This window comes from Frieseomelitta varia, unplaced genomic scaffold (assembly GCF_011392965.1).
Source record: "Frieseomelitta varia isolate USP_RPSP 00005682 unplaced genomic scaffold, Fvar_1.2 scaffold_972, whole genome shotgun sequence".
Taxonomy (NCBI): Eukaryota; Metazoa; Arthropoda; class Insecta; order Hymenoptera; family Apidae; genus Frieseomelitta; species Frieseomelitta varia.
Window position 1 is genome coordinate 17,229 of NW_025110781.1, and position 14,256 is coordinate 31,484.

Consider the following 14,256-nt stretch of genomic DNA (forward strand, 5'->3'; position numbering starts at 1 on the left):
ACATAGTGTAATAATTAAATTTTTCTGTAAATAATAACGCCTAAATATCTCTATTTTCGTGAATCGTAATATGTCGATTTTGTGCACTGTGGTTCTCAATATTTTTTGACGAATCGATGAAAAATTAGATTGTTTGGTATTAGATACTTGAACTGCGAAATTTCATGCAGGCTCGTGTGTCTCTGTGAACACACAGGACCTAAAAAGTTGTCAAACGTTGTGACAGATAAGTAGCTATTTGAAAAGAAATTTGTTCAACTTAGTTTCGTAAATTTAGACTCCACTTGCTCAGTTATGGTGCGAAAAACTTAGAAAAACGCGTAAAAGACCGCGATTCGCAGGGACCCTCGGAAATTTCGATCCCTCCGCCTGTCCGGCAATTTTTTCGCTTAACTTCGTGACGCAACTCAAGGTCCGAAGGCGTTGGAAAGGATTCTAATATGCAACGAGGAGGATCGTGATACGACGGAGGCAAAAAGGGGAGAAACATTGAATAGAAAGAGAAGAATTAAAGAGCGAGAAAGAACAGAGGAAGAGGGTCGATCGTACGAGAGAGAAAGGAGACGATCTCATTTCGAAACGTGAATGAGCCGGCGGCTACCTCAAACGAGAGGCTCTCCCGGCCTTTTTCTTCTTTTTCCGCCACTCTCCACGCCACCTCTTTTTCTCTCCGTCTTTCTCGGCGTCGTTTTTTTTCCTCCCCCCATTGCTACCCGGTAGATTCGAGTTTTTCCCGGGCACAACAATGGCCGTTCGCCGCCGATCTCGCCTCGCTACCTGTTACACGGCAGAAGATCGGCATGATGCACCACCTATCTAGATAATGACTAATCAACCCAACTGGGGAACGGAGCCGACCGGTCTTCATTGTTTTCTCGATCGACCATCAGCGTTGATATACTTAAGAGTAGACGCGTTTGTGACAATTTAACGAACGGCCCCGGAGGGCCGACTTTTATTCCGACTGGGAAAATTACTTGCAACTTTTTGCGTTCGCATGTCCGTTTGAAATTTATCTTTGAGTAATGCTAGGTTATAGTAATATGCGTTATTTTATACAGTGATATAATAGCTGTATAATATAATATTATTATTTGGATAATAATCGATAATTGACATTTTAATTTTGGAGTTATTTAATTGACTGTAAAATTGTGGCCGAAAATCTTTCATTAATCGTAAGAGATTTTTTTTCTGATGTCTTTAACATCTTTTATTTATTTATTTATTTATTTATTTAGGTTTTGATGTTAGGGAACGTACAATTTTGTTTTGTAAAATATTTTTATGTCGTTTCAATTTCAATTTCTCAACATTTTTACGTATTTTGGATTTGTCTTACATTGTCGATAACATTTATTATCAATTATTAGATAATTATTGAAACTATAATATTAAATTATAATTAGAATGCTTCACACGTTAGAATCCATTTCAAAATTCCTTATTGTACATCGTAGATTTTCAGATATCATCAACTGTAGTGTAAAATTTCTATTTATAATTGTGATCAAAATGAAAATGCACAACCTAACACTAATAACTTCGTTCCAACGTTTTCGCAAAGAATCGTTCTCAATTCTCCAGAAACACGAATTATACAAAACACCGATTACACCGATTACGAAAATATTACAAAGGGAGACTCACTGTTCTAATGATTCTAATATTAACAATTGAACGGTGAGATCATTCACGAGTCGCCACCAGCACGTCCAGAATCACTATAAATACCGCAACTGTTTGTATTTCCAGCGAGACCCGTGACCGATGCATCGTGAAACGAACGAACGTGAAGATTTCGTTGGATTTCACGTGGCGAGCCAGCCGATCCCTCGGCGAAACGCAAAAAAAGAGAAGATCGGGCAACATTCCGAGAACAATGTACTATCGAAACGGTGATTGTGCCGGGCTCTACTCCACGGTGGACGATTTAATCGGGGAGAGGAGAGAAAAATGGAAGAAAAAGACTGTGACGACAAATACGACGACGTCTCGTTGGTAATAGGCTCACGTCATCGTGGCGCTGGTTAATTAAAAGCATCTCGCTCGCCTCGAGATCCGGATCATTTGTTTAGCGATCGTGCACGGAGAGTTATCTGGCTGTTACGATCGTTCCGTGTCGGATCGCAATCAGCTACCGGATTTAACGTACGAAGAAATCACGGCCGGCGAGGGGAAAGGAGAGAAGGAAGGCGAATTTGGGAACGAGTCGAACGAGGACACTGACACGTCGAAGTTGAAATGAAACGTTCAGGATATTATTGGAAATCTAATAGTTATTAGTAGAATTTTATTATGCGAGTATTACGTCGCGAGTCGGGTGATTTTACACTTATTCTTTCTTCAATCTTTCAATTGAATTTACAACATTGCTGCCATTGTCAATGATAAAAAAGAAAAGCAGGCACAGTAAGAGTATTTACTCAACGACATAATTAATGCAGCTTGTTTGCGACTCTATTAAATGAATACTTGAATAATGATTTCCGATTGATTGTAAAGTGTAAATTATATTATTGTTTTTACTTTGGGGAAAGTATGTTTTCTAAAAGAGTAAGTTAGCGTTTCTTTATTTATGCGGAACTATCGGTTTTGTTAAGTTACACAGCTACAATTCTACATCAGTCAGTAAACAATCTTGAGTGGTTTTCGACCGAAGAGCTCGGAAATAAATAGAAAATAAAACTCACGTATACAATGTATACTAAATTAACTTGAAAGAAAAAGATGCGTGTATAACTGCGACGACAATTTCAACTGCTCTTCGACTGACTAAAAAGGAAACCCAAATAAAAGAAAGCTTGTTGTCAGACGATGGCAACGTTGTAACAGCCACCCCAAAAAGTTGAAAACTTCGCAGTTTTTTACTTTAAAATAAAATAATTTTCATATAATATTGTTGGATGACCAACCCGGACAATATTATTGAATGTATCCAAATACTGACAATAAGCTAACAACAGTCCACATAAAAGTGGACTGTGAATAGTTAGTCATAAGGGCAAGATCCAATGGTTGGTCATCTATGCTCCTTCCCCTTCTACTTGACGATGATAACCAAATATATATAAGGACATGCTTTAGAGACATTCCTACTCATAAAACATTCTAACTCATTATATATAAAGACATTCTATATCGCTAACAAAATTCTAAATCATTATAGAGACATTCTATGTCATTAAAAGCATTAGACATTCATCATATTCCAAGACATTCTAAACTATTGTAAATCATTCTATTTCATATACGACCATGACTGTAAGGGAATAAAGTCTTCTAAATTGTAAATGACTCCATTACACAGAATCCAACAATATTACCAACTGTTTTCTTTACTTGTGGATTTGCAAAATTTGACTTCACTTATATAGAATATTTATACAAAAATATTTATAAATTTGAAAGAATAAATGTAAAATCCGATTGAAAAATTATCACTCTATACCGATACCGGTAACAGTCCACATAAAAGTGAACTGTGAATAGTTAGTCATAAGGGCAAGATCCAATGGTTGGTCATCTATGCTCCTTCCCCTTCTACTTGACGATAACCAAATATATATAAGGACATGCTTTAGAGACATTCCTACTCATAAAACATTCTAACTCCTTATATATAAAGACATTCTATATCGCTAACAAAATTCTAAATCATTATAGAGACATTCTATGTCGTTAAAAGCATTAGACATTCATCATATTCCAAGACATTCTAAACTATTGTAAATCATTCTATTTCATATACGACCATGACTGTAAGGGAATAAAGTCTTCTAAATTGCAAATGACTCCATTACACAGAATCCAACAATATTACCAACTGTTTTCTTTACTTGTGGATTTGCAAAATTTGACTTCACTTATACAGAATATTTATACAAAAATATTTATAAATTTGAAAGAATAAATGTAAAATCCGATTGAAAAATTATCACTCTGATACCGGTAATGTAATATTTTGGTACCCGAGTGTCGCAAACATTCGGGACCCGACCCGAACCCGAGAAAATTACCCGATTCGAACCGAACCCGAATTGTCGGGTACCCTAATTACTGATAGTATCAGGAGATATATGAATTGTTGTGTTTCAAAGTCGAGGAATAGGTATCAGTGAAGATTAATGATTGTTGAAATTCAGAATTCAGATGACACGTGACGATAGAAAGTGAATAGAAGTGAATAAACAAGCGTTAACAGTCGAAAGGAAACACTGAGAAAATTTATTGGAAATATTTTCTATCAGTTATTAAAAATTGGAAGCCACGTGTAATTGTGTTTCAGAATCGAAGAACATAAGAAAGGTATAATGAATTTCAGAATCTAACGGATGATATCATTGTGAGAGGAAGAAAAGGAACGAAAGAATGGCTCGTTCGATTAACTTCATTTCTTATCGATGACGCAGCGTGCGCGATAAAAAAATTATACGTGTGTGTCATTGATTGGTACTCAATTTTTTTCTTTTTTTTTTTTTAGATTGAAATCGAGAATATTATTCTACGAGTGAAATTGCAGTTTGAACAAAAAAACGAGCACTTTGTGTTTGTTTGAGCTATTGCGTACAAAAATCGGCTACCGAAGACAGTTTTTCCTGAACTCGCCGGCAAGGAATGTATTAACCCGTCAACGATGGAAACCATGTTGTAATTTTCTTCTTATATGAACAGAGAAGGTTTGCGTAATGCTCCAGCAAATTGTCCGATCTTTTTTGTCCCTTGAAATTGTTGGGATAATCTCCGTTTATGTTCTTTTATATTTTGAAGTGCGTGCTACGTTTACTTTGCCGAAGCAATCTTCAGCCACTGGTTTGACAAAAGATAAGTATCTATATAGCTGAGGAATTTGTAACTATAAAGATCAGTTATATCGAAAGAAATATTCAGAATTTATTGCAAATTTTGTCCAACGCGTTATTGCGTTTCAATGTTGATGATTGATGATTGCTGGAATCTAGAAGAAATGAAATGCGACTGTGAAGAAACTTGAAGACGTGATTAATAGAGCTCAAAAAGTTGATAGCTATAAAGTCGTTGCCAGATTGCATTACTAGATCACACTTCGTGTGATTTTGTATTTTCGAAAGAAACTTGAACAGAAATTTATTATAATAGAAACAGGTTACTCTACTTATGTTCTATTTTTTGCAATATCTTAACTGATGTTATCGGACATTAAATTAACTGAGTTTCCATTGTAACAATCTCAGTCGTAGTGAATATAAAACACAAAATAGAATGCAAAATTCCAAATGAAAGTGTAAAATTGAAAATCTATATAGCACGTTTCAACAACGTTTCTTCACACTACGTGCAATTTCACGATTCAAAGTAACCACACAAACAAAAATCCGCAGCTCTGTTAATTAGCTCCTCATAAAAAATGATCCAACTACATCCTTCCGAGAAGATCTAAAGAAACTACCGAACACCGAAGTAACTCCTCATCGTCTGAAACAATCAACACCTCCTCAAAAAAAAAAAAAAAAAAAAGAAAAAAGAAAAAACCGAAAACAGAAAAGAACCATAGAAACTTCGGAACACATAACGGAGGAGAATCTCTCAGAAGGCGTGCGAGACGAATCACCTCGTAGCCTTCAGTGACTACGCTCGAACAATCGGAAACACGTAACACGTCGAGGAGATCCTCCTGGTCGCCAGATTTTTCGCGCTTCGATCTCGAACTCGAACTTAATTACTGGAAGCCCCCCCCCATTATCGTTCACAATGAGGCTCGGCGATGCTTCTGCAACACCTCTTCTCTCGCCTTTTCCGATCTCCTTCGCCGTTCTTCCCTGCTATCTCGTTTCTTCGAGGAGACGAAGGAGCAGGGTGAGGTGGTTTTGTTTTTACCTAATTTGCCCCCGACGCGACGCGGCGTGGTCTCCAGTGGCGCGCTGAGAAGAAGATGGGCGGGAGACGCTGTCGCCTCAACCGCCATTTCTCGGCTCTACCGGGATCGTGGAAACTTGTCCAGTCATCGACGCTTGATCGAGCCGACGCAGATACTTTTCTCCTTCTCCTTCTCCTCCTCTTCTTCTTCTTCTTCTTCTTCTTCTTCTTCTTCTTTTTATTTTTATTCTTACTCGAGGGTATTCTTGTTCTGCTCCTCGTTTCCACTGTGTTTCTAACGGTATAGGTTGGAATACTGTAGGATACAGAAGTCACCTGAAGGGAGGTTGAACTTTTGGATAATTGGTCTGGTAATGGGATTGTTGTTGGCGAACAGTTAGTTCTGAGGATGCGACGTGAAGAAAGATGGCGCATTTTCAGTGTTTTTCCAGAATGGTACGAAGACGTACCAGATAATATATATATATATTATATATATTATAGAATTTATCTGGATATATATATTATATACATATATTATATATATTATAGGATTTATCTGGATATATTTTATGTTATTATAGGATTTGATTTTATTTCTTATTTTTGGTACTCAGTACTTAAAATTCAATATCTATCGTAGTTGACTGCATTTTATAATAAAATTAGTACATTAATACTTTACAAATTCTTTGTTGCGTAGTAGGTATATATCACAAGGATATATTTAGTTTTGAGGATGCGACGTGAAGAAAGATGGCGCATTTTCAGTGTTTTTCCAGAATGGTACGAAGACGTACACTTCTGCTCCAAAGTTTATTTATATAGACATATTATATGTTATTATAGAATTATAGAATGTTATTATAGAATTGTAGGATTTATCTGGATATATTTTATATATATATAAAATATATCCAGATAATATATATATATATTATATATATATTATAGAATTTATCTGGATATATATATTATATACATATATATTATAGGATTTATCTGGATATATTTTATGTTATTATAGGATTTGATTTTATTTCTTATTTTTGGTACTCAGTACTTAAAATTCAATATTTATCGTAGTCGACTGCATTTTATAATAAAATTAGTACATTAATACTTTACAGATTCTTTGTTGCGTAGTAGATATATATTACAAGGATATATTTAGTTCTGAGGATGCGACGTGAAGAAAGATGGCGCATTTTCAGTGTTTTTCCAGAATGGTACGAAGACGTACACTTCTGCTTCCAAAGTTTATTTATATAGACATATTATATGTTATTATAGAATTATAGAATGTTATAGAGTTATAGAATGTTATTATAGAATTATAGGATTTATCTGGATATATTTTATATATATATAAAATATATCCAGATAATATATATATATTATCTGGATATATTTTATGTTATTATAGGATTTGATTTTATTTCTTATTTTTGGTACTCAGTACTTAAAATTCAATATTTATCGTAGTCGACTGCATTTTATAATAAAATTCGTACATTAATACTTTACAAATTCTTTGTTGCGTAATAGATATATATTACAAGGATATATTTAGTTCTGAGGATGCGACGTGAAGAAAGATGGCGCATTTTCAGTGTTTTTCCAGAATGGTACGAAGACGTACACTTCTGCTTCCAAAGTTTATTTATATAGACATATAGAATGTTATAGAGTTATAGAATGTTATTATAGAATTATAGGATTTATCTGGATATATTTTATGTTATTATAGGATTTGATTTTATTTCTTATTTTTGGTACTCAGTACTTAAAATTCAATATTTATCGTAGTTGACTGCATTTTATAATAAAATTAGTACATTAATACTTTACAAATTAATACTTTGTTGCGTAGTAGGTATATATTACAAGGATATATTTCTTTGTTAATTGAGTATACAGAAGTGTCCTATGTTTTTCAAAAAATAGTTCAAGCCTCAAAGAACGAGCCATATCGTATATCTACAAAATTTCAAATCCTTTTTTTTTTTTATCACTCTAATGCCAACAATGCAAATAAATTCCTCCACTTCAAACGTTGGCATCATCTGAAATTTAGTGGGTGGCAACAGGAATAATCAAAGATCCAACAGGAATCGAAAGACTCTTAGGATCTTTATAAAACGCGAATTCAAAGGGCCAGGCATTTTCATCAAACGACCTAAACGAGAGGCAACATTTTCACAAAACGAGTTGAGTACCGCTAGCCCAGTAGCATCGAAAGTTTAATTAATGATGCCTCGGACTCGAGGTTCATTCATGGAGCCGAAGAATTCCATGAGCGACTCGCGTCCAAGGGAAAGAGGGAAGAAAATAAAACGCGGTGGCCGGCGAAAACGAGCAACAGGGAGAAGAAGGTTCGAATAAAAATTGGGGCCCACTGATTTTTCTTTTTTTTAAGGCGACGACCCGCTGTGCCCCCCCGAGGAAAATTTCATGTTCTCTCGGTCGCTGTTGTTGCCTCCCTCCTCTTTTTTTTTTATTTCCATTCTTTCTTCCCTTTTTTTTTTTTTTTTTTTCCTTTTGCACTCCACGCTGTTCGTGGACGAGCTAATTCCAGAAGCTTGATTAGTTTTACCGTACAACGAGGCTTCGCGCCCCAAGATCCGACGAGAGCCGCTCTCATTTTCGTGCATAATGCCGGACGAGAGCCCCGTGAGCTTGACTGACACGTGTAATCGGCGCGCGCGAGATACGAGTATCGATTAACTTTGTTGGCTCGTTTCACGATGTGATTTTCTTTACACGATTCTTGCAACGTTTGTTCCTTTTTCACGGGACTTGGTGTTTTCTTTGATTTGAAAGTGTTTTTTTTTTTTTAAAGTATACTTTTTAATTTTAATTTCTGGAGGCTGTAATACGTTTTAATAAAAATAAATAAGATTCTCTGTATCGTGAAACTTATGTGTTTATACATATAAGTCTATCTATACTATATTGATTCACTCATGTATTTCATTCACATTATACATTGTTGTAGAAATACCAAGTGAATCATTTACGATAATCATTAGTTTCCAGATTTTTAATTTGAATAAGTCTTTGTTTTTTTTATCTTTTCTTTAGAGAGATTTAACAATATCCACTTACTTTAGAAAAATTGTTTGTTTAACGAGTTTATAAATTGAATTATTAATTTTTCGCAGTATGTAGACTAGCGATATCGAGTTTAACAAACTTCAATTAAGAATTAAAATCACGATATAGCATTATTGATGAAAGTGTAGCGTCACTTTGTAAAAAACATTTCTTAATTTTAATTCTTCGAGATGACATCCATATATTGAAAATTTAAAAAGAAGTACAAGGTATGCGTTCATAACCACTTTGCATTAAACAGTTTAAGTGCAAACTGCAGTTTCACGAGACAGTGAATTCAAAATTAAATAAAAAAAGACTTGAAATTCAATATTCATTTGAATTGAATACTTCGTATGAAATATAACGCCATGGATTTCTGACAGAATTTTTTCGTCAGTTTTTTTTTTCAGTTTCTAATACAAGTGAGTCGATTTCAATAATACGACAAAGTATCAATCAGTGTACGTAATAATTAATCGGATTATTCCTTTCGCGGAATTATTGCGTAGGTAAATTCATAAATCATTCCATGAAACTCTAAATTATAATCACGAAGATAAATTATTGTTTTTTACGGAAAGTTTTTGTAACACTTGTGTAAGAATTGAGAATGAACAAAAAATAATTCTTAATCGGACACGTGTTTGATTCGTAGTTAATGAAATCTAATTCTCGCTGACAACGCAGTTTTTTTTTTTACGCAAAAGTGCGGAATTCTTTACATTTTTTTTTTGTTTTTTTATATCTTTTGTAATTTGATATTATAGATAAATTTCTACAAAAATTTTATATAAAATTTTTAAATAAAATTCATACTCATTATTTTCGTAAAAGTTCCAACGAATTGTAATTAATAAAAACCATAATATTTTAAAATAAAACTCGTAGACATCTACTCATTTAATTACGGATTTTCGTGCATTTGTAGGAAATTTTGAAGTACAAGAATAAAAAAAAAAAAGAAAAACATATGAAATAGATATTAATCGGAGTATAATATTTTTCCACACTATCATTTTAACATCCTGAAACAATTTTCCACCAAGCTTTTGTTTCTTTTATTACGTTATTATTCTCGAAAAAAGTCCGCCGTTTATTTATGATTTTCATAAAAATTCAAACTATATTTTCAATACATAGTCGTAATCATATAACACAATATTCTAAATAAAAATTCCTAATAACCCTAGTACAAGATTTGTACAGTATTTTTTTCTAAATAAAAATTCCTAATAACCCTAGTAAAAGTATTTGTACAGTTTAAGAAATACGTATTTATACAAATTCAACAAAAAAAAAAAAAATGTCACAATTACACGACAATATTCTATTTATTTTTCACACCAAAATTTTAACAAATCCACATTCCAAAATTTCCATAAAGGTTCAAAGAAAAAAGAAAGAAATAATTGTCATAACTCCTCGCAATTTTCTTTATTCCGCAACTCAACTTAAAGTTCACTTGAGCCTCAAATTTTAGCCTCCGATTTCACAAAACCAAGAAAGAAAAAAAAAAAAACTTCTCCATATATTATAGGTCTAAAACCAGCCTATCTCCGAAAAGAGTCTTCCATTAGAACCTCTTTTCTAATTCGCGCCTTTTTTATTTTCGATCGACGCATACCAAGGATCGCGACGGGTAAAAAAAACCACGAGCGACCGTGGATGACCATGCGGGAACGTGTCGCGCATTCCGTGGAAAATAAGAGATAAGGAAATAAGACGAAGGTTTTCATCTCACGAAGAAGCGGGCAAACACGTGTGTAATGCGCGTTTCCTTTTTTCCTTCCGTTATTCCACTTTCATCCGCTCGCGATGGAGGAGCAACCAGGGGGCAGCAGCCCGACAGTGTAAACAGACGAGGAAGCGAGACATTAGAGTGGAATGAATGCCCCGGGGCGTACAAAATCAGTAATCTCGCCTCTCCTTGAGATAGACGCCCAGCCTAACCCCCGTGTGTGCACGTTCGTCGTTCGCCTTAATGCTCGTGCCGATGCAAAAACGCGGCAATATCGTCGGTAACTGCCCAACCGACGGATCCTACGAAATCTTCGTAAGGTCTACGTCTCTTTCTTTTGTCGCCTGGCGCGTCCTGATTCCGGAAAATCTTCCCGCCTGAGGGGAGAACGACGAGGGCTGATTCTGTCAAGTTTCTCGGCCGCGTGACTCGCGAATATTACATTGAAATTGTTCGTACAGACAGATAGAAAATTATCGATATTTTCTGAATCGGCGTAATTTCGTGAAAAGGAAATGGAATTCATTTTAATTCTTTGAACGTTTAGTCCTAGCGTACTACTGTACAGATAATTTTTTTTTTTATATATATAGCAGTGTACTGTACAGATAATTTTTTTTTTTATACATAGCAGTGTACTGTACAGATGATTTTATATTTTTTATCTTATATTTTTATATAGCAGTATACTGTACAGATAATTATTTTTTTTTTTTCTTTATGTAGTAGTGTATTGTACAGATAATCTTATTTTTTTTTTTTTTATATAGTAGTGTACTGTACAGATAATCTTTTATATATATATAGCAGTGTACTGTATAGATAATTATATTTTTTCTTTTTATGTATAATAATGTATTGTAGATAATCTTATTTTTTTTATATAGTAGTGTATTGTACAGATAATCTTTTTTTTTTATATATAGCAGTGTACTGTACAAATGATCTTATATTTTTTATCTTATATTTTTATATAGCAGTGTACTGTACAGATTTTTTTTATATATAGTAGTGTATTGTACAGATAATCTTATTTTTTTTTTTATATAGTAGTGTACTGTACAGATAACTTTTATATATATATATATAGATATCTATATATATATATATATATATATATATATATATATATATATAGAGAGAGAGAGAGAGAGAGAGAGAGAGAGCAATGTACTGTACAGATGATCTTATATTTTTTATCTTATATTTTTATATAGCTGTGCACTCTACAGATAATTATATATTTTTTTTATATATTTTTTATATAGTAGTGTATTGAACAGATAATCTTTTTTTTTTTATATAGTAGCGTACTGTACAAATAATTTTTTTTTATACATATCATAGTGTACTGTACAGATAATCTTATATTTGATAACAAAATGATTGGTTTACTTACAAAGGGCACAAGAGTGTATTTTTATCTAATAAAGATGAGTGTATTTTTAATTTAAGTAACATGCTCCTCAATCAGCGTTAAACCTTCAGAATCTTGATAATTTCATGAACTTGAAGGATTAAGCGTAAAGTCCCCAATTTGGTTCTTTCTTTCCAAAGAAATTGTAAAGATTCAAACATCTCCAAGAACGTTGAAAATTTGTTTCACGACTGGAGATTCATCGTGATCTCTTGAGAATTGAAATTTTCTCTTTGCAATGTCTTTGTGAAATTCGCTGTACAAATTGTTTTTAAATTCTCTCTGAACATTGAAATTAGATGAACGTTAAAAGATTTTTTTAAATTTTCATCGTTAAACCATAATCGTTCAATCTTTACTAGAGCTTGCTTACTGAGACTCACGCAGTAAATAAGTTTAAATCTGGAAATCGCCAAATCTATTATAAAATCAAGATCTTCCATATTAAGTAACGAATGGCTAATTCAACTTGACTTTCGTTTCCAGGACGCACATGGAATTGGATGAACGTCGGGAAGAATGTAAAACGTGGCAGGAAGAAGGGAAAGAGGAACAGGTAAGAAAAAAAAGTGGAAAAGTCAAAAGAGAGCCGGACACAGGTGGGTGTCGGCTTCGTTTGTAACGCGAGTCCTTCTCACCCTCTTCCACTTCTTCTAGTCCACATCCTCCTAAGAAACGACGATCTGAGGTATCCCTACGAAATCCAGATCACAAGGTGATAGAATTTCTTGTTTATACAAGTTGCACACGTCACAGTGAACGTAACTTGTTCCTTCCAGGATTTTTGAATGACAACATTCCTTTGCATAGAGTCGTCTCGTCAAAATCTTTTTCGATGTCCATTTCAAATGAAATTAGAAACGAAAACTGTTACATTTGCTCAAAATATGTGGAAAATTAGAATCAGCGATATTCCGAGACGAGGGATTTCAAATATTGATTTTTAAATATTTTTGATCACTTTGCATTTGGTCGAAATCTTCTCTCCTTCAGGGGTGGTATGTAGAAAATAAGGGTTGTTAATATCTTTATCTATATTTTAATATATATATATATTTTTTAATATTTATATTCTGTATATTTCAAATTTTAATTTTTATTTAATTTTGTTTAATATATATATTTTTTAATATCTATATTCTGTATATTTTAAATTGTAATTTTTATTTAATTTTGTTTAATATATATATTTTTTAATATCTATATTCTATATACTTTAAATTTTAATTTTTGTTTAATTTTATTTAATATATATATTTATATTTTTTAATATCTATATTCTATATACTTTAAATTTTAATTTTTGTTTAATTTTATTTAATATATATATTTATATTTTTTAATATCTATATTCTATATACTTTAAATTTTAATTTTTGTTTAATTTTATTTAATATATATATTTATATTTTTTAATATCTATATTCTATATACTTTAAATTTTAATTTTTGTTTAATTTTATTTAATATATATATTTATATTTTTTAATATCTATATTCTATATACATTAAATTTTAATTTTTATTTAATTTTATTTAATATATTTTTTTTAATATCTATATTCTATATACTTCAAATTTTAATTTTTGTTTAATTTTATTTAATATATATATATTTTAATATCTATTCTATATACATTGAATATTAAATTTTAGTTTTTATTTAATTTTATTTAATATATATATTTTTTAATATCAATATTCTATATACATTAAATTTTAATTTTCGTTTAATTTTATTTAACATATATATTTTTTAATATCTATATTTTATCTGTCGAATTTGAGCGATACCATAAATAATTCATCTCAGGAATTCTCAGCACTCACTTTGTCTGAAGATCTTCGATACAATGGCGTCAGTACCATGATACGTCGCAAATAAATAACAACGCATACATAAGACGCGCAAAATTCACGTGTTAACGAACGAATGACTAGCAGAATCTACTTAGAAACTTGCAACTCCAGTTTCTATCGTGCGCGAACACCGTATCATAAAACTATCGGTGCCGTCGGCGCGGATCACTTCCATCTTTGTCACTTCCAGTCACGTCGCCGTTCACCAAGACTATTCTTGGATACCCTGTCTATCGTCCCGTGGTGAACTTAATCACCGAGACTCGTTTGCATTTACTCCGCAGTCACCGTCGTTACGCGATTTCAT

The 14,256-nt window shown here is 32.6% G+C and overlaps 1 protein-coding gene across 1 annotated transcript; it reads left to right on the forward strand.

Annotated features, from left to right (window-relative positions):
• Positions 1 to 1,956: 1,956 nt before the first annotated feature.
• LOC122538184 lies at positions 1,957 to 12,645 on the forward strand (the record flags this gene model as incomplete). The annotated part of the gene is made up of 3 exons (XM_043672027.1): positions 1,957 to 2,029; positions 2,079 to 2,238; positions 12,576 to 12,645. Coding segments are annotated over exons 1-3 (303 nt in total), but the record flags the coding sequence as incomplete, so codon positions are not given.
• Positions 12,646 to 14,256: the final 1,611 nt, after the last annotated feature.